Source organism: Lactuca virosa, chromosome 1 (genome assembly GCF_052849685.1).
Source record: "Lactuca virosa cultivar CGN04683 chromosome 1, Lactuca_virosa_CGN04683_v6, whole genome shotgun sequence".
In the NCBI taxonomy this organism is placed as follows: Eukaryota; Viridiplantae; Streptophyta; class Magnoliopsida; order Asterales; family Asteraceae; genus Lactuca; species Lactuca virosa.
The window spans coordinates 36,312,010-36,338,824 of NC_136426.1; the positions used below are offsets into that span (position 1 = coordinate 36,312,010).

General features: G+C 35.8%; 1 protein-coding gene and 1 non-coding gene across 2 annotated transcripts; one reads left to right on the top strand and one right to left on the bottom strand.

The window, feature by feature from the left end:
• Window positions 1-420: 420 nt before the first annotated feature.
• On the bottom strand, window positions 421-527 carry LOC145151585 (small nucleolar RNA R71). Its single transcript, XR_013732150.1, has one exon. It is a non-coding gene; the product is annotated as a small nucleolar RNA R71 (small nucleolar RNA).
• A 1,099-nt stretch (window positions 528-1,626) lies between these two features.
• On the top strand, window positions 1,627-2,220 carry LOC145112901 (uncharacterized). Its single transcript, XM_079049019.1, has one exon. It carries the CDS (start codon window positions 1,627-1,629, stop codon window positions 2,218-2,220), a length of 594 nt encoding a protein of 197 aa, XP_078905145.1.
• Window positions 2,221-26,815: the final 24,595 nt, after the last annotated feature.

Below are 26,815 nucleotides of genomic sequence, written 5' to 3' on the forward strand. Positions count from 1 at the left end.
TGATACGGGCGAAGGCGATATAAAAAGCGAGGTTGAAGAAATGGCGGATATCACGAGAATGACTATGGGAGATTACAAGAAGAGGATACATGAAGATAATGAACCAGGTCTTGTACCACCCGAGATTCCAGCTGAAAGAAGTTTTGAGCTCAAAGGGCACATTCTATCAATGCTCAAAGACATATTTTTTTCGGGAAAGAATACGAAGATGCATTCAAGCACATTGATGAAGTAAAGGACATTGCAAACTACTTCAATGTTCCAAACATGCCACGAGAGTCAATATTACTTAGGATGCTTCTGGTATCATTTAACGGTGAAGCTAAAGCTTGGTTGAAATCACTCGCGCCCGGATCCATTACTAGGGCAAATCTTTGTGACGCTTTCATTGACCAATTCAGTCCACCTTCAAATATCTCAAAGATCAAGAATAAGATTGCTAATTTTCAACAAGAAGTCGGAGAGTCCTTATATGAAGCATGGGAGAGATACAAAGGGTTTCTTAGGAGTTTTCCTCAAAATGATCTAAATGTCCAACAAGAAGTGACAATTTTCTATGATGAAGTGAATGTCACAACCAGACAACTTCTTGACTCTCAAGGACCAATGACAAAGAAAGAAATGGAAACCATTAAGGAGTTGATTGAAGAATTTGCAAAGCACTCACGCGAGTATCATAACCCATGAGAAGATGTTACTAGAGGTAAAGGAGATGGAGGGAATGAGAACATAGCTATGGTTTTGGAAAAATTAGAGAATATGGATCGGAAGATGACGAATATGGATCAATCTATACACGCCATAAGAGTTGGATGTGACAATTTCCATGGGACACATTTAACAAAGGATTGCGATTTGGATTAGCACGGGAATAAGAAAGCACAAGTGTTTTTCTCTAGTGGAGATAAATATTATGAAGATTGGTGAAAGGCAAAAAAGGAGTGGTTGCCTTATGATGAGTACAAGAAGCAAAAGGACGAGAAATATAGACAACCCAATCGAGGCTACTACCAAAAAGAACAACCACCACCCGAAAAGAAATAGGATTTTGAGTCAATATTTAATCGATTTATGGAAGCCTCTGAGAAAAGACATGATATCACTGATGCTAATGTGAGAAATCATCAAGCTTCCATCAAGAACATAGAGACTCGGCTTGGGCAATTAACAACACTTGTTAACGAGCGGTTACCTCCTAGAAATCTTGAACCAAAACCACAACCTCATGTAATGGTAATTTTTACTGAGAAAGAGGTTCATTCTGAGCTATTAATGACCCATGTTACAGCCACTAAAAATCCCGATTCGTATTTGAAAGAAGAGAAGCCCGAAGCTATGAAAGCAAAATGTGAGTCGTGTTCTGATGATTCACCACGTCGTGGTGAACTTGCCACGTCATGGTCACGAGAGAACCAAAATTCTTCTCTTTTAAATCCGTATCAGCCTCCTTTACCATTCCCATCTCAAGCCCTTAAGCATGCTTTGGAGCTGGAACAAAAGAAATTCATGGCACAAGTTATATCCCTCTCAATAAATGCTTTATTTTTAAATTCCATGGATAAGCTTCCTAAGCTTGCTAAGGATGTGATAACTAATTGCAAGGAGTTGTAAAAAGCATCTACTATCATGCTTAATGAGTTGTGTTCAACTGCAATCATCAATGGGTTGCCAATCAAAATGGGAGATTTGGGCCAACTAACTTTGCCTTGTGAATTTGGCAATTCTACTTCAATGAATGCTTTAGTCGATTCGCGGGCAAGCATTAATCTTATGACATATTCTTTCTACAAGAAACTCGATCTACCAAACCTCCAAAATACACAAATGACACTTCAAATGGCAGACCATTCAATCACTAACCCACGTGGAATCATTTTAGATTTATTGGTAAAAGTGGGGAAATTTATTTTTCTAGTTGACTTTGTGGTTCTCGACATGAAAGAAGATGAAGACCTTACCATAATTTTAGGAATACCATTCTTGAGTACCGCAAAAGCCCTTGTTGACATTCATGACTCAAAGCTCACACTTCGTATAGAAGATGAAGCAATTACTTTTGAGATGAATCCAAAAGTGAGTTATGACATGCCAAGAGATGAAGTGCTTAGGATGACTAATTTGGAAGAAGAAAACCTTAGGGAGCTAGAAGAGATGAAAATTGATGGAAGAAGAGTTGAAGGTTTAGGAGAAACCTCATGTTTCAAAAGTCAAATGTTCTAAACCAAGAGCTTCAATTCCTATGACTTTGGAGGTGTTCGCGTTCACTACACCCAAGGTTCAAGTGGAAGAAGCAAGTGAAAAAGAAGAAGACGATTCGAGTGAAGAAGTTGAGATAAATGATCAAGACATGGTTGAATAATTATAGGAGCCAATAATTTTCAAAATGGAGTTAGACATAGAAGGTCATAAAGAAGATGAGAAGAAGATTAAGAACATGAAAGGGGAAAACAAGGGATTGAAACGAAAGCATGAAGAAAGTGCCAATCAAAAGAAGAAATAAAACTCAAAGAAGGTGTACACTCAACGAGTTCAAGCATATAAGCGCAAGTGGAGAGAACAAAAGGAGAAAAGGGAGATCCCACTCCCAACTACAACAACGTAGAGTGGGAAGGAGTCTGGCTCACGACTCCTCAAAAAGAAGAGCTTCTCGGGAGGCAACCCAATTTTTAAGAGTTTGCATTTTCTTTTCCTTTTGATTTTCTTTTTAGTTTTTTTAGTTTTAGTTTAACCAAATGATCATGTGTTTCTCTAGTATTTGATCCTATTTTGTAGTATTGAATGAAAGTGAAGCAGTGAAGGAGCTTAATTGACGAAGAAGCCGTGAGAATTTTAGAACTTTATAATTGAAGAACATATTTTTGAATAAGTATGGGATTCCCACTTGATGAAGAGAAGAGTTTTGAAGAAATTTTAAAAACGAAAAGGTCGGGAATGATCTAAACCCATTAAGAAGGAACGATGCATTATTTTAATACATTCTGAGAAGATACCACGATATGGCCATCATCTCCACGTCGTGGCATTTGATATTATCATGACTGCATCAGACCTGTTACCATGACGTGGCATCATTAGATCACGCCGTGTCAATCTTATATTTAGCGATCATGATGATTTCAAAAACGAAACCACGACGTGGCGCTGCTTTCCCACGTTGTATCTGAGGTTCAACACACTTTTTGAAGAATGGTTCTTTGGTTTATTTTGATCCGACTCATTCACATTCAAAAGAAGAAGTATCAGAAGTACTGTTTCCAGCCATTATACGAGAAGTCCAAGCATTACCATACAGGTTTCAGAATTCTATCTCGCAACTACTATCCTAGGGGAGTCTGTTCCAAATTATCCTCTTTAATTTTATATTCTTTAATTGTTTAGGCATGCAATGTGGACATTGCATCAATTAACTGTGGGGTAGGGAGTCGAATATAGGAATACAAGCATACTTAGAAAAAATTGAAAAATGACTAGAACTCAAAAAATTATTAGAAAGATTTGAAAAAATAATCTAAAAATTGAATCTAGTTGAAAAATTGTTGTATTGTTGTGTTGAGACCTAGGTTGCTAGTGTTATGTGGGACGATCTGATGCAAGCTTCGATGTTTATTTGAGCCAATATATGTTCTGGTGTATTTGTAGCTTCCCTGTCATAGTGAAATCATGGAACAAAAACATAATCTTACTTAGTTTAAGGGCCATAATATGTTTAGCATCGTGTACCAGAAATGTATCTTGAAGAGCTTAAGTATTCATTGCACCTTAGACTAATACGTTTAACCAATAAAGGTTGAAGTTAAGTTCCCTTGCATAAGCATATGTTTTTCTTTTTAGGATTTTTAGTTTTGAGTGAAAAAAAGTGATAAAAAAAATTAGAAAATAAAAAAAAAGTTGCAAAAGTTTGAGAGAATAAGAGTCTACAAAGCTATGAAAATCAAGAAATATCATAAAGAAAAGTTCAAAAGTTGAAGACTTAAGAATAAGGCAATTTGCCAAGTTATTTATTGTAATTTTTTTATTTCAAGATTATTTTTCCATATGTATGGTTGGGTACTTAACCACCTTGAGGTTAAGAAAGTTTTCTAAGGATGGATTCGGAGGGATGCATAAAATGAGTGTTGTTCAAAAGAAGTGGGGAAGTGTTTACGAAGATTGTGAGTATTTAGGATTGGGGAAGTTCATAGGAAAATTTAGACACAAATACATGCGTTGAAGTCTTGATGTAACGGAGAGGCTCAAAATGGATTGTCTTGCGCGATGTTGGTAACTAGGGTTTTAATGTGACGGTATGATAATAATAAAATCAATTTTGCTTGAGGGCAAGAAAAAGCCAAGTGTGGGGTATTTTGATATGTGCATATTTAATCATGTATTTCATGAATATTTCTAATACTTTTAGCTATAATCATGCTTAGTTTTGGACAAAAGGTACTTATTATGTTTGAAATTTGTTTTGTAGTTGCAAAGACATGCTCGGTACAAAAAGGAAGCAAACAAGGAGATGGAAGCAGGAAAACGAGAGCTAGGACAAAAAGAAGAAAAAAATAAACTTGAAGACAGAGGAACACGAGGTGGTAATCATCATCTACAACGTGGTAAACGGAAGATTCTCGACCAGTGAGCTGACTTGGAGAATACAAGATATGCATGAAGACCACGACGTTGTGCCTTTAAACCACGACATGGTGATCAAATAAATGACAACTATAAATATCCGAACATTAGGCCGAATGGGGGGACAGGAGGCCGATTTTCTGAAGAGAATTGCGACTAAAAACCTCTGGAAACTCAGAAGAATATCAAGAATCAATTGGAGCTCAAGAGTTGAATAATATTTAGAAGAATTCTACATATATCCATTTGGTTTGCTAAATATACTCATGTCTAGTCTAGTTTGCATGGATTTTGTGTGTTTTTCTACTACTATGGGAGGCTAAAAACCTTATACTTCTATTTCGTGAAGATGAACCTGATCTTATAGTGTTGATTTCGATTTATGGATACTAGATATTGATTTTTCTTGTGTTTGATAATTAAACCCTAGCATGTTCTAGTTCTTGTTTATATTACTTATAAATCAGATTCTGTGTGATACTTGATCATTCTAATTGCATGAATTTGTCACCTAATTGTTTATGATCATTAAATAATTAGAGGAAGGATTAATCACATCTTAGATAAAGTAATTAAAGCTAGTAACTTTAATTCTGTTAGAGAGCATAACTAATCTTAATTTGTGCTTGGTTTCTTAACTTGATCATAGGATAGTAACTACTATCATTCATAGTCCAATTTGTGCTCATTATCGATTTCGTGTTTAACTTGTTCTTAATCATTGCATGTGATAGCTTATTTTATTTCCTTATTTTTTATTAGTTTATTTTAGATTTTTAGCTCTTTTTATTAGTATTTCATTGTATATTCTATATTTTCTTTATCATGGATCGTATCGGGGACTTTTTATTTTGCATGAGGAATTTTGCAGGGTTTTGGAGCTTGTTGCGGCTGTGGATTAACTTGGAAATGGGCTTTGTGGACTTCCGAGGCATTATTGGGCTTTGCAGATCCATTAAAGGAGATTTGGGCTTAAAAAGGCTAAAGACTTGGATGAAGTGGGCTTGTGAAGATGGATCATGGATTGTTATTTTGGGCTTGGAGCATCCATATTTGAAGCTAAAAGATGATTGGTTAATTTGAATCATGTGGGATATGGAGGGGGCCAAGGGAATCTTTGGTAGTGGGATGGTTAATGGAGGAAAAATGAGGCAATAGCATTCCAGCAGCTCTTGCGCGCGTGGAATCTCTGCCGCGCGGGTACCCGATCAACTGCCCAGTTTTGGGCATTTTGGTCATTTGGCTTGCCATTACCTTGGGGGATTGGATCTAGCAGCCATCACTTCGATTTTACACCATTGGAGACCAGGAGAAGGTGATTTTGAAGCTCAAGACTCATTTCTTTTCATCTTTCCAAGTTATTGGTAGTTTCTTTATGCAATTATACTTTTGTGATTGTTGTTCTATTGCCATGAGTGGCTAAACTCTATATTTTGGTAGACCTTGGCTAAAACCTTTGAATGTTTGTGGTTTTTTGAAGTATTTATGCGTATTTATCATTTATCTTATGTCTATGATTCTAGTTCATATTTTATATGCTTGTTTAGTGCTTTGATCATGAGCTTGGTACTTTAATAAGCAATTGTTGGTTTATTTCTTTGGTTTAGCATTGAATCATTGAATTTACATAGAATAAGGGCTTTATGATGGTAAAAATCATCTCTAGCTTATGAATCATAATTCCTTTATGGACGTGTAAGCATTGACATCCTCTAGGAATTAGGGATTTCTTCATTCTTAAGGCTAATCAACTTCTTGGGTTCAATTGCTTCAATTGGATCTTTGATTTTGATTAAGAAGGTGTGTTGTGGGCTTCCCCAACCTCCATACTACCTATGAGAAATCTTGGCATATCATGCTTCATGATTGCTATAACCAATTTGGGATGAATGATAAGCTTCATGTTAAATCCTAATGATAAACACACAAATGTTCATTGTGTTGATTTGCCTTGGTTTACCAATTCTCTCTAATATTTGAGCATCTCACTTTCTTGCTTAATTGTAAGTTTTTAGTTATTCAAGTCTTTTAGTTTTCAAGCAATCATAACACCCCCCCCCCTTTAGTTTAATTGTAGTTAGTTAGTTTATTTACAATAGTTCTTTTAGATTGCATTGGTGATTGAATACAACCATTTCCCCGAGGATCAATACCCCTTTTTACCATTATATTACGTTTTATTTGCAAACAAAGGGTGTAATTTGCTTGGTGGACTTGACATCCCACCAAGTTTTGGCGCCGTTGCCGGGGAAATTGGTTATTGTTATTTGATTGTTTGTGCCTAGGTCTACAAGAACTGGTGAACTTCTCTACAATCCGGAAATTGAAAAAGAAGCAAAAAGGTTGAAAAAGTTAGCCAAACAAGCAAAGCAACAACAACTCGTTCAAGCTTCTTCATCTTCTCCACTAATCAACATAGAAGACCAAGTTCATACTTCAAGTGATACCGACACCGAACCTAGTTCTCCAATTGTTGGTCATTCCTTTAAAGACATTCCGTTTGAAAACTACATAGCCATGAATCACACTCCACCTCACAATCCTAACCCAAACCCAAACAATCAAGATGCCAATACCTCACCCCAACAACCAAGACAACAACACCAAGAACCTCTCATAGATATGCCACCTTGGAATCAACCCCCTCCTCAACCAAAACCAACCCAATTATCAACCACCACAACCACAAAACCAACAATTCCACCAAAAAAACCAACCTCAAACCAATGCTTTTCAAGTTCAACAACAAGTACATTACCCAAATCAACCCACTTACCAACAACCTCCAATGTACCAAAACCCAATGTACCCCCAACAACAACCTCCCTACAACCAATACCCTAACTACCAACCTTATACACCACAAATGTATAATCACCAACCATACCCATACCCACCTTACCAACAACAACCTCCCAATTACATGCAACAATTGTTGGATTAATGTCTAAGTCCATAACTATAATTGGTAAGACTTGACCCGACTCGGCATGGTCCATTTGGGTTGCATGGCATCATGCATTTGGATAGACTATAATGAGAGAAATAACACTTAAGGTTGGTTAATATATTATAAGTTCTAATATATTAATAAGGTTATTTAATTAGTATTGATCAAGAATTAATTTGGAATTAATTAAGTGATCAAAAGGAGACTAATTAAATATATGGGTTGATTGTGTAAATCATTCATTCTTATATATGTGGGCTTGTGATCCAAGATTTCTTATGTTGGACTAAGTCCATGGGGTGACCCATGGATACTCCATGGAGGTTAAAATCCATGGAGCATAAGGAATGGGTAAAGTTATGAGTTACATGGTGTAACCCTAATAGCCACCATATAAAAGAATCCCATGGCTCAAGAAATCGTGCACTAATGTGTGAATATGAGGGCTAGACGATTTCAAGGAGTGTTCCATTTCTCTCAAGTCATTCCATGTGCATTTGGTGTTGTGTGAACCATTTGAGGTGTCACACTTGGGGCACTAGGCACTCAAGCTTCATGGAGACAAGCTACATCAAACAAAGGTATGTATTCTATCCATTTGATTACCCAAGTATCAAGTATTGTATGCTAGATAGGGTAATACCTTGGAAAGTTCATAATTGCATGTATAATAGAGAAAACATAGATCCAAGGTATTTAGGGTTGCATGTACACTTAGGAGTGTTAGAATGCGCAAAATCCATCAGTGGTATCAGAGACAGATTTGTTTTCTTGTTATACTTGCAAAATTAGCTGAAAAATCGAATTGTATTAGTTTAAAAGTTATGCTAATTACTTGAAAAAAAATTTGATGTGAATTATCTTTGTTCATATGAGTTTATTAGATTAATAGAAAAGTTAATTGATTATGTGTTTTCAATCCATTTTAATCTAAGAGTTGATTCTAAAATGTGTTTTTGTAACTTGTCCTCAAGTTATATGAAAAGTCACATTTAAGTTTCATAAAACTCATAAAAAGTTGGCAATGGTTACAAAAATGAAGAGTTTTGTCCTCATTAAATGGTTTTATGACTCCATAACTTGTCCTCAAGTTATGGAGGTTCAAGAGTCAATTCATTAAATGATAAAATGTGTAACCTTAATTAGTTCCATAAGTTACAAAAATAAAGAAAAGTTACATTCTTTTAATAGTATAAAGTCTTCCATAACTTGTCCTCAAGTTATGGAACTTGAAGAGTTTTTTTTTAATTAAAACTACTTTAAACACATAAGTTATGGAATTAATTAGTTTTGAATATTTTCAAAAACTTGCCCTCAAGTTTTGGAATTTGTAAAGTTTTCCCCATGAATACTTTAATTCCAAGTTAGCCCTTAGAATTTTAAAAGTTAAAATTCAACCCTTATACTTTATAGTATTATAAGTTAATAATAAATATATGTATAAGAGCAAGTCAGTCTTACCGTTAGTAGGCCTCATTCACGAAGCCGGTCTATAAGGGGGGTATAAGGTTACTGCCTATAAAATGGCAGTTTAATGGGTGTCCACTCTCACCCACCGCTTCCTTGACTGGTGGAGGGTCGTTAGCCGAACGGGTAGGACAAGGACTATAATTCTCCCTTCATTAAAAGTATTAATGATAAATACTAAGTAACTAAACCTTTTATAAATTCCCAATCTTAGTTACTTAGGAAAATGTGAATAAGGTGCTAATCCATGAAATTACACTTTGCACTTTGTTTAAACCGTTAGTGGAGCGTGTGTGGTTAACCGACACACTAACCTGGATTTAACAAAGTAGGCAAAGGGTAACTTAATATTTATCATAGTATCGGTGGAGCTCGTGTCGTTAACCGGCACATCGATTGAGGGGTAAATATTAAGGGTACCAAGTATATTTGCATGGTTACTTCACACCTTGTTTTGTGATCCTCGGCATCCCAGTCACAAAACCTGAAGGGCACACTCGAGATTGAAACATGCCATTGAAAAGTTCAATGAATCTCAAAAGATCTAGGAGTTTCAAATCCAATTAAAAACCTAATTACATTATTTCGTTTTTCATGGTGGAAATTGGTAAAGCGTCATTTACCTACCTTCAACTATTTTATAACTCGGATTACGGCATCCCTCTTCCAGTTATAAATAGGTTGTTGGATCCTAGCCTTAATATTTCATATTGGGTGTTATATTAAGGAATTTAGATCAACTATCTTGAATATCTCCCAAAAGATGTCTAGTTCAGACATCTATGATCTTCCCAAATCTCTTGGAACTTTACTTCCTCCACCTCCTCCAATTATTCTCCCTAACCCACAAGTTCAAGGTCACTCAAGCCCTAATGGCAAGCAAGGTCTATGTGTGATCACATCTTAGAGATGAAGTCACATATTGACAAGCTGGGAGAGTTAGGTGTCAAAGTCTTGAGAAAGTTGGATGTTCAATCACTTTCTAAGTCACATAGTGAGTTCCTTTGGGACTACTATGAAACAGACTATGACATGAACCTTAATGATCATATCTATTTGCTTGGTGCTGCTGAATCAGCAATGATTTGGAACGATAGTAAAGCAAATTTGATTAGAAGATCAACTTCCCAAAAACTTTATGGACAGTGACAATGGTGACACTAGAAATCCAGAAAAAGCATTCTCTTCCCAATGGAAAGGGATTGGCCATAGTCAACCCGGTTGACCAAATGGTAAGGAGAAAGGCTAAGTCTGAGATAGTCCCATTACCAAAGGGTCCATATGTTTATTTTGCCAAAGGAAGGGGCGTTGACTGCAAAGCTGCCAAGTTTACCTAAGGATGTTAAAGTCAATAAGTCTGACTCTACTTCAGGTAGAGCCCATTATCTAACTCTGTTAAGTTTCTATTCTAAGATCCTCATTACATGATGTGACTGGGTCACATGTTGATGTTTTAAGAATCAAAGAATAGAGAGAACGCTTAAAGGAAGTATATGCTGATTCTGGTCGCGTAGGTGGATTTCGATCGCATCAGAATTTTGAAGCTGTTACTTAGGAGTTATGATATATTGCTTAGGAATAGATAACAACAAGTTTTTCCGTATGCATTTGCACTATAAGGATAAGTTTTTTCCGCAAAGTTTTGAAATAAAATAAAAGTTTTTAATTTTATATTTATTTTAAATATCCTTACAAGTGGTATTTGTGAAAAATGGTTGTTTATATGATTCCATTGATAGCAATATTTGAAAAAAAATGGACTTGATTCTTTCGTTTGTGGTAGTGTCATAATTTACCAAATAAGGAAAGATTCTCATTCCCAAGGCTTCAGTTGGATAGAAACTTGGAATCATGCAAGTTGAATAGTATGATGAATGAGAACTTTCAAGCATTGGAAAATTAAGACTTGTTCACATGGATGTGTGAGTCAAGTTAAGGACTAAAGGGATCGAGTACACATTCTTGTGCACTGGTCAAGTCCACCACAAAGCTCGTTAAGACTATTCGTCATGATTTACTAAATTTTAGTAAATATGGTTATACTTACAAGTTTAAGTATAATTATGAAACATTGGAAAAGTCTCAATGTATGGCAGAACGAATGAGAAGAATCAAATTAGGCATAAAGATAAAAGTTTTCTCAAATCTGAAAAGATGGGAGAGTACTTTAGTATCATGTTTTGTGATCATATTAATGATTTAAGAACCACATCACAATTGGTCCTCTAAAGGTCATCTTAGTGCATTATTATGACTAAGAAGAGTAGTCATGAATTGTTGAAATGGTTAGATCAGGAAGATGAGTCATACTTCGTTCCAAAACAATTCTTAGAGTCATACTCCAAGATTGTAACTTGAGTGACATATCTTAAAGAAAGGTTTAAAACACTTGTCAAATGTAAGAGTAAAAGTGTCCTACTCTTGTACATTTGAAATTGGTAAGTTGTGATGTTTTGGATAAAACAAAGACCAACTAAGGCCAATTGTGTGAAGTGTTTGTCTTGATAAAGAATCCGCACTATATCTTGAATATTTGGCAAGATAGTCTTATATGTCAAGAGGATAGTGGGAGTCTTAAAGATCCTAAAAAGAATTTCAAGAACTAATCAAGAATAAAACCTGAGGTTCTTCACTAGCACACGACTTGAGGTTTATAACCTATCATGTTGACATATTCTGTGCCCATTCCAGTTAAAGTTGGCTTTGCATAGGAGTTCTGAAAGTTCTCAATTGGTTGCATAACAACTTGGAAGCAATGGCAGGCCCTGTACTGCCAGGTGGCAAGAAGTTAAGATTGCATAAGTTCAGTCCATATGAGTTTGGATTTGTTATTATCCTTGTCTTGTGACTATGGTTTTGACGATTCACATGGATAAGAACACATACACCATAAAATCTAAGGGTCATAAGGTTTCTCTCCGATTCATGAAAATGATGGTGAGGAAACACTTCCACCAAGTAGATTTGAAGCAGATGGCAAAAGGTCTAAACAATTGAGACTATGATTACGGCATCCCTTTTCATAGTTCTGAAATTGTTTAGACACACATGCATGCTATCTAAGGAAAGGTGTATGATTTTGATAAAGTTTTATCAAAGCATCTCGTATCAGAAATCTGAACTTTGGTAAGGAAGTCAATAAAGTATTGATTTCTAGAAGTCCGGCTGATTTCTGAGTACATGTCAAAGCTAGTGGGAGCATAAGTGTTATGCTAATAATCATCATGTTAGTGGGAGCATGATAATTATTGTTAGTGTTGCAAGTTAGCAATGTTAATTATAGAAAACAAAAGTTTCAATTCGTGAGGCTGCAGGGATTGAAAAAGTTGTTTTGCTATAATTAAGGGAGAGGATATACTTCATTTCAGTTCTAAAGGCTTAGATTGAGACCTTAATCATCTTTAGTCAAGAATATATATATGAATTTCATGTTGGATTGGTTCAACTTAAGGAAATTCTATATATTGCGTTCTCAAAATTCGATTATGATTACGGCATCCCTCTTCATAGTCAAATTTTGAAAACATGGCAAATAAAAATATTGTAGCAAAAGACTGGTCTAGAATCATGTCTTTATGTGAGACATCATGAATCGTGTACCATTTGCTTTGGGTACAGGATCGATTGCATGTGCTATAATATTTGTCATATCTAAATTTTTCCAAATGCCCAGAGGCATTAAGAAGGGAAAAGGTCTAGAATTGGATATGACTAAAATGATTAAGCAATTGTCGAGGACAATCTGAGGTTTACCAAAGATTGGTTGCTCAGGGACAGTTGGAAGTATAGTGCTAATTTTGGAAGGACCATATTGACATATTCTGAAAAGAGGCATCTCTTATTCAGAAGTGATAGTCAAAATGAGAATATGGATTTGTCTCCATAGGTGGAAGTTATCTGTGTAAGATTAGAAAACTTAATGCAAGAAGCATGTCCAAAGCAATGTACTTTGAATATGAGACTTAGTTTCCATGGAGTTGATCTCCATTGGAATACCTTATAATGACTGTTGACAAGTCTTTGTGACTTTGTACATATTCATTACAGGAGGGTCAGTGCATATAAGTTTAAAATCTAAACAGATTTCGATAAATGATAGGAATTTGAAATTCTCACATTTTTCGATAAGGATTTGGGAGTGTGAAATTAGAATCATTGAAATTATGTTCAATTGGTTTATTTCACAAAGTAAGGATCATAGACAAACATAGAGTGCATACTTGGTGTATGGCAAAGCTAATGTTTAAGAAAAACATAGTGTACATGCTTGGAGCATGGGACAACTAGTGTTTTTAATTCAAGTATAAAGTTGATAAAACCGAAACAATGAATAATGAGTAATTAGTATGGTGATAAATAAAAGTGTTTATTTATATTCATAGGGTTTGATACCATATTTGATTCATTTATTCTTGTGTTTCACTTTGCATGTTTTGACTTCCAGAATAACTAAGTCGCTCTTCCTGAATGATTAAGTTATTCAAACCATCCACAGTCGGTCATATGTTGGAAGTAGATATGAATCAAGACTGTCATGGGTTGGTTTGTAGAGGTCCAAGTTGGTGGACAAAGTGGTGCTACAACACTCATGAGTGCTCATAAGTTCTGAGTATTGGATTCAACCCGCGCTCATTTGAATCACTTCATGGATTTTATCACGAGTGATCATGAGACGATAATATCTTATATTCTTCAAACCTAGAGATATGAGTTGTTACTATGAGTTGGTTGTACATTGATTGCACGAAAACGCATTCGGTAACTCGATGTTATAAAACGTGCCTTTGTGTATGATTCAACAAGTAGTAGAACAAGCCATATGAGTCGAAGTTTATCCATTCCTTTTACCTTCGGGATAAAAGCGATATCTGTGGGCCCCTCGATGATTTAAAGATGATACATGTGAGTGCTTGGCCAAGCCAGGACTGATTTGATTTGTTCAATCAGTCAGTCATCATGAATCGGAAATCGGGAAACAACAAATGGACAAAGAGAATGATTGATAATCCATGTCTCAGTCCATATGATATCTAGAATGGAGGAATATATGATCCCTTATCTAATGGACAAGTCATTGACAAAGGTCAGAGTTCATCGACAAGGTCAGAGTTCGACAGAAGCTTTTGAGAGCTACGATTGCTGATCGGTTCCTGAAGTCATACGCAATAATAGTTTTAGACTTATCCAAGTGGGAGACTGTTGGATTAATGTCTAAGTCCATAACTATAATTGGTAAGACTTGACCCGACCCGGCATGGTCCATTTAGGTTGCATGGCTTCATGCATTTGGATAGACTATAATGAGAGAAATAACACTTAAGGTTGGTTAATATATTATAAGTTCTAATATATTAATAAGGTTATTTAATTAGTATTGATCAAGAATTAATTTGGAATTAATTAAGTGATCAAAAGGAGACTAATTAAATATATGGGTTGATTGTGTAAATCATTCATTCTTATATATGTGGGCTTGTGATCCAAGATTTCTTATGTTGGACTAAGTCCATGGGGTGACCCATGGATACTCCATGGAGGTTAAAATCCATGGAGCATAAGGAATGGGTAAAGTTATGAGTTACATGGTGTAACCCTAATAGCCACCATATAAAAGAATCCCATGGCTCAAGAAATCGTGCACTAATGTGTGAATATGAGGGCTAGACGATTTCAAGGAGTGTTCCATTTCTCTCAAGTCATTCCATGTGCATTTGGTGTTGTGTGAACCATTTGAGGTGTCACACTTGGGGCACTAGGCACTCAAGCTTCATGGAGACAAGCTACATCAAACAAAGGTATGTATTCTATCCATTTGATTACCCAAGTATCAAGTATTGTATGCTAGATAGGGTAATACCTTGGAAAGTTCATAATTGCATGTATAATAGAGAAAACATAGATCCAAGGTATTTAGGGTTGCATGTACACTTAGGAGTGTTAGAATGCGCAAAACCCATCAACAATATCCCAATAACCCCAATCCACCCAATCCCCCTCAAGAGTTGACACTTCGACAAATAATGGAGACAGATGTTACCCACACACCCATTGGTATTGTTTATCCCGCAAACCGCCAAGAGATCAAATTGAAGTCAAGTTTCATACATCAACTCACCAAGTTCCATGGTTTGGATAGAGAAGATCCTCAAAGGCATTTGAAGTCCTTTCATATGATATGTGTTAGTATGTTGCCCGAACATGTGACATTGGATGATTTCAAGTTAACTGCCTTCCCGCTCACCTTGGAAGATAAAGCTAGAGAGTGGTTATTCAACTTACCACCGAGATCTATTCACACATGGGAAGAATTACTCAACGCCTTTAATAGCAAGTTCTATCCCACCTTCCGAATATCAAGTCAAAGAAGTGACATTTTGGGGATTCGTCAAGGGGAGAATGAGACTTTTCATGATTTTTGGGAGCGATTCAATAACTTGTGTACAAGTTGTCCTCAACACAACATACCCGAACAGCTACTTCTTCAACAATTTTATGAGGGTATGAATGAAAAAGATTGAAGGATGATTGATGCTTCAAGTGGTGGTGACATCTTCAACAAGACACCTCAAGAGATAAGATCACTTTTTGGAACCGTTTCTCAAAATTAAAGGAACTTTGGGACTCGAAATGAAATGAAGAGAAATTCTCCACAAGTGGTTGGTGAAGTTAGCAACACTCAATACTTGGAATCAAAACTCTTGGATTTGACTAATGTGTTGAGTCAAATGGTGGTGGGAAGTGTTCAACAATTGATGGTGTGTGGTATTTGTGCAATGACGGGAAATTATACGGATAAGTGTCCCACACTTGGTAGTGAACCGGAGGATGTTAATGCAATGGGCGGATATCAAGGTCAACCAAGACTCATGGAATTTCAAAACACATACAACCAAAATTGGAGGAATAACCCAAACAACCCATACCCACCAAATCAAAACCCACCAAATGTTATGATGAGACCCCAATTTTCTCAATACCCATCATAAAAACCTTCATATCCACAAACATCTCATCCCCCTCCAAATTACCAACAACCTCATCAACAAGGACAATCAAGTGGTAACCATCAAATGAGTCTTCAAGAACTCGTCACTTCTCTTGCTCAAAGCCAAACCCAATTTCAACAAGAGACCAAGAACACTTTCTCCAACATTCAAGCACAAATTGGAGACTTGGCCACGGCTCTCAACAAGATTGAACAAAGGGGTAAACTTCCATCTCAAACTGAGAAGAATCCCAATGTGAATGCAATAACCTTGAGAAGTGGGAAAACACTTGGAGAAAGCAACCCCAAAAGAGTTTCAAGAGAAGAAGAAGATGAAGTTATTATTGTTGAACCTTCAAAGGTTGTAGTTCCTCCAAAGGAACCGGTTATTCCAAACATTGAGCAACCTGAATCATCCAACAAGCCTATAAACCCATTGGTCATACCACCACCTTTTCCTTCCTGGTTAGCCGCTTCGAAGAAAAAAGAGGAAGAAAATGAATTCTTTGAAATTTTCCGCAAGGTCCAAATCAACATTCCACTATTGAATGCTATTAAGCAAATTCCAAGTTATGCAAAATTCCTCAAGAATTTGTGCACCAAGAAGAGGAAATTCAAAGCGAATGAAAAGATTCAAGTCAATGCAAACGTGTATGCGGTTATCCAAAAGAAGTTACCTCCCAAATGCAAGGATCCGGGAATATTTTCTATCCCTTGTACCATTGGTGATTTGCATGTCGAAAGTGCCATGTTAGATCTTGGAGCCTCAATCAATGTGATGCCATATTTAGTTTTTCAATCTCTCAATGTTGGACTTTTGGAAGAAACCGGTGTAATCATTCAATTAGCGGACAAGTCAAGTGTGTCTCCAAGAGGAGTGTTGGAGGATGTGTTAGTACAAGTTAATCAACTTGTTTTTCCTGCGGATTTTTATGTCATTGATCTTGAAGAAAAGACTCCTTCCAAATCATCTATGATCCTCCTTGGAAGACCTTTCATGAATACCGCTCACACGATCATTGATGTCCATAAAGGGAAAATTACTATGGAGTTTGATGGAGAGATCATTCACTTCAACATCTTTGAAGCAATGAGGTACCCTAGCAACGTTTCTCCATTGTATCGGGTTAATGTGATTGAGCCAATAAACAATATAAGCCCTAATGTATGCACACACAAGATTCTCATGGAAGATGATTGCAAGCCTAAGAGAGAGGCTCAAAGATGATTGAATCCTCCATTGATGGAAGTGGTCAAAAAGAAGATAATTAAAAGGTTCAAAAGATGCAAAGAGAAGAAAAAGGCATTTCATGACAAGCACATAACCCAAAAACACTTTATTCCGGGTCAAGAAGTTCTTCTTTATCATTCACGCTTAAAGATATTCTCGGTAAAATTGTGATCTTGATGGCACGGACCTTTTATTGTTATAAAAGTGTTTAATCACGGTGCGGTTGAAATTAAGAGTTTGGAAACAAATCAAATATTCAAAGTGAATGGGCATAATTTCAAACCATTTTATGAAGGCTTTAACACCGGAGAATTCGACAATGCGCCAAGTCAATTTCGGGCCACCAAACCCTGCAACTGATGAAAAGGCCTAATGATTTTGTTCCTTCACATGGTGTCAGACAAGGGGATGTAACATTGGAAACTCCGATTTACGAAGGTTGATGAAAGCGGGGTTATGTCTTGGCAAAGACGTTAAATAAATGCATTGTAAATAAATAATTTCCGCTTGAAGATTTGATTTTTCTAGGCTTGAAGTTAGTCTAAAAATAAGCATATTGAAGCCTAACAATGGTTTTGGTAAAGTATGGAAGAAAACCGGAGCTTGTAGAGCGAAAAATTGCAAAAAATATCAAAATATGCAACTTGCGCGAGTACCCGCGTAAACGTTGCGCAACCCAACCCTACCCGCGAAAAATCCGAGCTCAATCTACCCCCACACGAGTTGCATTCTAATGTATACGTGCGGCTGCTTCCCACCCGCGTAAAGTTTGCGAGGGTACCCGCGCAAAGCTTGCGAGACTGCCCTCGCCTGCGCAAAGTTTGCGAGGGTACCCACGCAAATATGCCACTTCATAAGAAAATTTCGAGCCATTTCATATGCTTCCTTTGCGCGGCCAAGATTTCATCCATGTGTATTTATGCGGCCAAGAACTCCACCCACACATCATTGTACGACCCATGTGTTGCTTTTATACCGTCCTCGCGTGCCTCCTCCACCTTGATCCCGGTATGATCCTTCCTTACTCTCATCCTAAGCATTGAGGACAATGCTTAATTTTAAGTTTGGGGTGAGGTATTCTTATATTTTTTTTATTGCATTTAGGTTGTATATTGTTGCATTTAGATTTTAGAGTAAATCATTTAGGTCATTCATAAAAATTGCATAAAAATTCAAAAATATTGCATATTTTGTTTCTTTCTTTTCTAATTTTCATACTTTTTAGATGCATTCTAGTTTAAGTTTCAAAGTTTCATGCATTTTTGTTCTCTCTTGTCTTCTCATCCCTACAGGTACCATAGTGCCGAGTCATAAGTATTGAATCATAGATTGGTCCCGGGTCTTGATATGGAATTCCTTGTATTCGATAAACAGGACACGTTTTGAGCCTCACAGACCACTTTGAGACCGCTTGTGTGGGGGTCAGATGCAAGTAGCTTGATTGGGTCTAGGTGCGGAGGGATGTGGTTGGTCAAACCGATGTGTGCGAGCAAAGATTAGCCCAGTAAGGTATTTTCAAGACATTGAAGACTCGCATCTTCGTTTTGGGGGGAGTACCCCTTAGTACTCCCGAGTCTCGTCCGAGCCTTGCTTAGTTAGATTCTCACCACCTTTTTAAGATAGGTCATCATTTTTCTAGGGGTCTAGAGTAGATAGTTAGATATATTTTGTTTATCACCATTGCATTGCGGTGCTTGATGAACTTTGAAGTGGGTCCCCCAATTCACATTTTTTGGGATCAAGTTTTTTTCGGTAACACCTATTTTTGAGTCATATCCCACCCTTTTTAGTTGATCTTGGCACATTGTTAATGATCATTAGGTGTTCATGTTAACCTCCATCCTATGTTACATGGTGAAATTCCTTAGACCTTCCAAGAAGAAAACACAAAAAAATGAAGAAATTGGAAAAGTGAAGATAAAAAGAAACAATGAAGAAGATTAAAGAAAAGCAACAAAAACAAAGAAGAAAAATGAAGAAAAAGAGCAACACAAAAAGAGGAACAATAATGCAAGTTCAAGACTTCTCTTCAAAAAAAAAAAGAAAAAAAAGGAAAGAATATCGAGCTAAAAAGAGACTGAAGACCAAATAACAGAAGTTCAAGATTGAAGATTTAAGTTATTAGGTTTAGATTTAGGTTAAGTAGAATTTTTATTATTTTATTTTATTTTTTGATTTTGGTGAGAAAAGGCTATGACGATGAGACGGTAGACTGTAAAGGACAGTACAAGGGAGAAACCTCTGAAATCGGATGTTTGCCCGGAGGCCGTGCTGCAAACCCTATTTCATACTATACACTTTATCCTGACAAATGTAGGAATCATAGTGTGTGAAGAGGCGCCTTTCCTTCGTGCATTATGATATGCATTGGTGATTTAAAGTACCCCCACTGGGCGCATCTCTGTTTCCTTTGTCTTGCACACCACGACTACATCCAGCCGTGATCTATTCGCCCATCAAGTGGTTGAGAATGTGGTTTATGGCTCTAAAGCGGGGAACATTTTGAAGATGCGTAGGGTTCATGAAAGACTGATTCTGACCATGTTGACTGATGTTGACCAAGTTCTATGGTACCTTTCTTTTTCCTTTTTAGTTTAGCTCATCCCGATCTCATTTTAGTCTTGTTCTAACTTGAGGACAAGTTAGGTTTAAGCTTGGGGTGATTTGATAGCTTGTTTTATTTCCTTATTTTTTATTAGTTTATTTTATATTTTTAACTCTTTTTATTAGTATTGCATTGTATATTCTATATTTTCTTTATCATGGATCGTATCGGGGACTTTTTATTTTGCATGAGGAATTTTTCAGGGTTTTGGAGCTTGTTGCGGTTGTGGATTAACTTGGAAATGGGCTTTGTGGACTTCCGAGGCATTATTGGGCTTTGCGGATCCATTAAAGGAGATTTGGGCTTAAAAAGGCTAAAGACTTGGATGATGTGGGCTTGTGAAGATGGATCATGGATTGTTATTTTGGGCTTGGAGCATCCATATTTGAAGCTAAAAGATGATTGGTTAATTTGAATCATGTGGAATATATGGAGGGGACCAAGGGAATCTTTGGTAGTGGGATGGTTAGTGGAGGAAAAATGAGCCAATAGAATTCTAGCAGCACTTGCGCGGGTGAAATCTCTGTCGCGCGGGTACCCGCGCAACTGCCCAGTTTTGGGCATTTTGGTCATTTGGCTTGCCATTACCTTGGGGGATTGGATCTAGCAGCCATCGATTTTACACCATTGGAGACCAGGAGAAGACGATTTTGAATCTCAAAACTCATTTCTTTTCATCTTTCCAAGTTATTGGTAGTTTCTTTATGCAATTAGACTTTTGTGATTGTTGTTCTATTGCCATGAGTGGCTAAACTCTCTATTTTGGTAGACCTTGGCTAAAACCTTTGAATGTTTGTGGGTTTTTGAAGTATTTATGCTTATTTATCATTTATCTTATATCTATGATTCTAGTTCATATTTCCTATGCTTGTTTAGTGCTTTGATCATGAGCTTGGTACTTTAATAAGCAATTGTTGGTTTATTTCTTTGGTTTAGCATTGAATCATTGAATTTACATAGAACAAGGGCTTTATGATGGTAGAAATCATCTCTAGCTTATGAATCATAACTCCTTTATGGATGTGTAAGCATTGACATCCTCTAGGAATTGGGGATTTCTTCATTCTTAAGGCTAATCAACTTCTTGGGTTCAATTCCTTCAATTGGATCTTTGATTTTGATTAAGAAGGTGTGTTGTGGGCTTCCCCAACCTCCATACTACCTATGAGAAATCTTGGCATATCATGCTTCATGATTGCTATAACCAATTTGGGATGAATGATAAGCTTCATGTTAAATCCTAATGATAAACACACAAATGTTCATTGTGTTGAATTGCCTTGGTTTACCAATTCTCTCTAATATTTGAGCATCTCACTTTCTTGCTTAATTCCAAGTTTTTAGTTATTCAAGTCTTTTAGTTTTCAAGCAATCATAACAACCCCCCCCCCCCTTTTAGTTTAATTGTAGTTAGTTAGTTTATTACAATAGTTCTTTTAGATTGCATTGGTGATTGAATACAACCATTTCGCCGAGGATCGATACCCCTTTTTACCATTATATTACGTTTTATTTGCAAACAAAGGGTGTAATTTGCTTGGTGGACTTGACATCCCACCAGCATGGTAATTCATAAATTGATAAGTCTAGATATTTGATCATAATATCTAGTTAACGAATTGGTAATCAATATATTTTATCCACTAGAAATCAACCATAGGAGAAGGTGAAATCGTATCTAAGAAAAGGTACTCTTTAAATCTTAAAGTAATTCGTTTTCTTTGTTTTCTTAATTGTTTAGTTGATAATAATTTGAATTAAGTTCTTCTGATCTTGCAAAATCAGTAAAAAAAACCCCACTTTAACTTTGTCTCTTAGATTAACTAGAAGTAGTTAGATTAATTAATCAAATTCTGTTCCCTGTGTTCGACACCTGACTTACCCAAGCTATTTTATAATCCGACTAGGTACACTGCCTATAGGTGCATAATATAGTTAAGTTAGTTAGGTTATAAATCTAAAACAATGAGGTACTTTTGTGCACATCACATACAAGAAAACCTCCTAGGATATTAGACATCACGATTCAGGCAATTCTATCATGCACTTTCTGAAGATCCGTAGCCTACAACTAGCATGCAACTCTATCATAATCATCATAAGTGAATAACAATGTGGTATCTTGGGGTATACGTTCTTGCTTCGGCTGATTGTACACATCTCATCATTCCTTGGTTACTTTTGAAAACAGTTTTGAAAATAATTTGAAAACTTTTACATATCCTTAGTTTGAGTCTGGACTCACACGAATGTTCATCCAATTCTTTCAAACACTACTACAAAAACAGCCTTTTACGACACGCAATATGTGTCGTAAAACGCTCAGACGATACGCAAATGTGTCTCAAGGAAGGACATGTCATAACGAAAGACGGCACGCTTTTGCGCATCGTCTATTTACGACACGCATTGCGTGTCAAGGAAGGCCCTGTCATAAAGGAAGATGAAACACATTTGCGTGTCGTAACCTTACGACGTGCGTTTAGGACACGCATTGCGTATCATTAAAGCCCCTGTCACAAATAAAGATGACACGCATTTGCGTGTCATAAACTTCAGCAACCATTTACGACGCGTCTTTACGATACTCATTTACGCATAATACAAAAATATGAAAACAAATATATACCAAAACAATCAATTTCATACAATAACATCATGTCAAAAAATTGTAATACATTGATATTAAGGGGATCTGATTGTACATTATTATTAAAAGGTTTTCCCTAACTATATAACCTAATACTACATTGCTATTAAGGGGCACATTCTTGTTTCAGATATCATGTCAAAAAAAATCCTCCATATCATTGGTTTGCCACCTGGTGTACTGGGCTGCTGTTCACCAACCAAGTCACCTTCTTCCTTGGTGGTGTTTGGTGACTCTGGTGCTTTGACTTGACACATTTTCTCAAATTCATCTTCTGTCCATTGCTCCTCATAAGATCGCACCTAAGTAAAGTAATAACAAAAATTATAACAGGGATTCAATCAACAAAATGCACCAAAATATATAAGTCGGAAAACAAACAAACCTCCCTTGCTCGCTTTCCTCTTCCATAATTATGTGTGCCCAAGTTCCCAAGCTCACTCTTCCTTTTACCTCCATAGCCAGGTATAACAACTGGTTTTGGGACTTCAAATGCCTTCATAGCTTCACGGAATGATTTTATTTCATATTCTGTTACAAGTCTAGAAGGAAGGGGAGGTGTGAGTTCACCACTTGGCCCCCCTTGTTCTATTACCACATGTTTCCACAGAGCCTGCACAATTTTACTTATTATTATTAATCAATCTCAACAGACAAATGTAGGATGCCTTTTTTCTAGGTTAAAGTAAAATAGATTGAAGAGCATTCAATGTAAAAAGGGTATACCAGCTCTTCTTCCTGCCTTTTTTTATCGAGTTCCTCAAATACATCAATTTCAGACTCACTTCCATCATCAAAATTACAAGTATGAATAAATACCACAACATATGTAAGATTGAAAATTCTGAAAATCAAAGTTACTCAACTATTTAACTAACATCAATTGGCCATACACAATAAATGGCATTTCCAAAAGTTGTCAATCATAATGGTTTAATAAACCAGATAGGTGAAGGGAACTCTGTTTGAAAAAGAAAAAAGTAAAAGGGAATTAAGCAAACACATGTACCTATCAACAGTTTCAGTAAATACTCTCAATTGAATGAGTCTATCAAAAGTAACTCTATGCTTTGAAGCACCATCAACAAGAACCCATTCTTGCAATGAACTGGCTGACACAGGCACATCTATGTACAACAACTGGAGAACATACTTTTTGGCCAATGGTGGCAAAGACCTAAACAACAAAATGTGGTTAACACATTGTGTAAATGATCAATAAGGACAAGTATCCTTATTGATTTAAAGTGAGAGAGAGAGAGAGAGAGATTTTGCTACCTGCTGCTTGTATATTATCGCCAGATTGTTAAAAGGGGCAGACAATCCTGTTGTCACAGTTGAAGTTTCCTTGTAACATTGTGCAGCAGCGGTCATCATATTCCTGAATATCAAAAACCTCATTTTAGAGCCATTTTAGACCTTTTACTACTTTATGTAAATATGTAATACAGTTGTCAAAAAGTATATCGCAAATGAACTTATATATATATATATATATATATATATATATATATATATATATATATATATATATATAATTTTATAACCATACCATTCCATGTATATATTTCCAAGATTAGTGAGAGCCTAAGGATGACTAGGTTGCAAAGAAAGGCATTACTAGAATGCAAAACAAGACTTTGGTCACAACTAAGCCAATAAAAGGTTTCAGAGAAGAAAATAAAATATGATAACCTACACAGTAGCAATGAATGGCTTCTTCAATTTTGCTAGCATCCTTAAGTGCATTTCCTTAGTGAAAAGTATATTGTCAAGAGCATGAACAAACAAAAAATTGATTATAGAAGAGAATGAAAAACTCACGAGAATATTATATGCTTCTAAAAATCCAGCATCACGAGCTATAGCCTGATTATAGTGCTTATAGTGGTTAATTCGCTGAACAATGTAAAAGTAAAATCAGCACAATACACCGAAGAACAGTTGACATGAAACATTGGACTTACCTCTCCCTTAAAAACCAGGTGGTTTCTGGTATGTAGAATGTCCTGTCAAAGAATTATAATAGTACAATATTCATGTTTTAGTCATGTGGGCTGACCATGCATCCAACTGTTCAACACCAACAACCTTTACATGCTTGCTATTGTCTGCAAAAAACCAAACATAAATAAACAACTCAACTAAACCTCAGCAATTTCACTTTTGGACATTATTAATTAACCTACACACATGACATACCAGTCCCTGGAGGTAATTCAAGTGGCATCACAGATGGTGGTGGGATACGTTGAGCTGGCAAAGGAAAGGAACCAGGAAAAGCAGCAGGAGGAGGATATGGTAAAATTAGGGGTCTTGACAAGCCACCAATTGGTGCAGGCTAAATCTAGACTCTTTGAGGAGGATTGCAAGTATAGGAACCACATGGCTACTGTGAAGAGGCTACATTCTTTGGCACTTCAGAGGAAACCTCCTGATAAGAACCAAAAGAAGATATCACCAATTTGAAATGTATCAATAATGGCACATCTTGATGACACAAGTTTATTTCATTTGAGAACCAATAACAAAAGCATCAAACGAACACATGTAATGGTTCTAAATGTCCACTCTTTGTAATAAAATCACAAGTTTTTTTTTTATAAATTCCTATTACATCCAACTGGATAAGAATATTGACATTTCATTCAAATGTAAAAGGTCTTACTTGAAAAGAGTTTACATGATAAGAAAAAAACATATAATAAGTAAATGTCTGGATGGAAGTATAGAGAAAATTTGGAAAAATAAACATCTTAGTTCGTAAAAATGAAAAATTTTGGAAAAATAAATGGTTATTTTGCAACCTCCTGGATTGTTTTATTTAGAAAATTTAGATTCTCATTTTAATTGGACATTTTTAGTAATCATAGAGAACATAATAGTTAGTTACAAAGTTAAAAACAAATAACAAAGTGTTAGTAAGTCAAATAATCTGGCCAGTTTTGACATCATTTTGCCACCTCATTACTTTATTATTGCAAAATATAGTGTGATTTTCTTCAATTTTTTGCAAGAAATGTGGTCATTTTGCATTGAAATGTCAAGTATTCTGAAAGTCATTCACTTCAAAAGAAATCCAAACGAAAAAAAAGACTAAACAGTGTGCATAAAAAAAATTAACATTTTTCACATTTACCAGGTTAATATACAAAAAAGTACAACATAATTTCATCATTTAATCGATTTATCCATGGAACTAACTTTTTTATGATTGTTATAATAATATTTCAATGGTTAAAATCAATAATAATAATAATAAAGAAAACAATAGTATGAAAACCATGGAACCGGTGAAAATGGTTCTTTTTTATGATCATAAAAAAGTATAGCTACAAGAAAAGTTTAGAATCCAATTTTGCTTCAAGAATCATAAGCATTCAAGAAAGGCATATAAGAGGCTTACTTACATTGCTAAGATTCAAGCAATCATACTTTGGAAGAATGATACCCGCATTATTGTTTAAATCCTGAACAGCAGGAGAAAGACTAGTCATAACATCACTAAGCCCTCCTACCTGCAATTGCAAAAATAATAAACACACAATAAATGAGAGCTTAACACACCTTTAAAACAATAAACTCTATAATTACTCATTTCTATCAGTTTTCCTCTAATTCAATCATGTTTACTACCTTATTTTAATTTAACTTCAGATAAACCATATTCAATTCCACATTAAAAAAAAGCAACATTGTATTGATTCAAAGTTGTACATTAACAGATTATTTGATAAGGATATAAGGTGAATTTAACTTAATATAATGGCAGAAACATAGTATTAACTCAATGTACTTGATTGTTGCTGTAAGCTTTGTAAGCTCTCTGTACAATAGTAGTTATATGACAATAAGACCATAAAAATTACAATGGGCAGCTATGTCACTTGAAATTATCAACAATAGTTGATTAATTTAAGTTTTATCAAGTCTATGAGACCATTTTCTCATTACCTTCATATGAATGGCTTCTCAACTACTTCTTCTTTACGTGGGGAAGATGGGGGGGCACCATTTGATGTTGTGCTTTATCTCAATTTCTTCTTTGTTACCTGCCTTTTCCCAAAGAAATGATATCAAAAGGTTTGCGCTTTATCTTGTTTTTGTAAATAGATTTTTTGAAATCAATTTCATGAATCAATCCTGGGAATTGAATAAAGAAGAAGATGACCGGTGGTGATGGAAGAAAAAGCGATCAATTGAAGATAATGAAATCGACTGAAGACATTGAAGCGATCGATTGAAGATAGTTGAAGAGATATGAGCATAACAATATCAAGAAATATTACCTAAAAATTTGAATCAACAATGCCATG

Bases quoted from the DNA above. Each gene is read 5' to 3' on its own strand.
- LOC145112901 (XM_079049019.1), top strand. From the start codon at position 1,627: ATGCTTAATGAGTTGTGTTCAACTGCAATCATCAATGGGTTGCCAATC.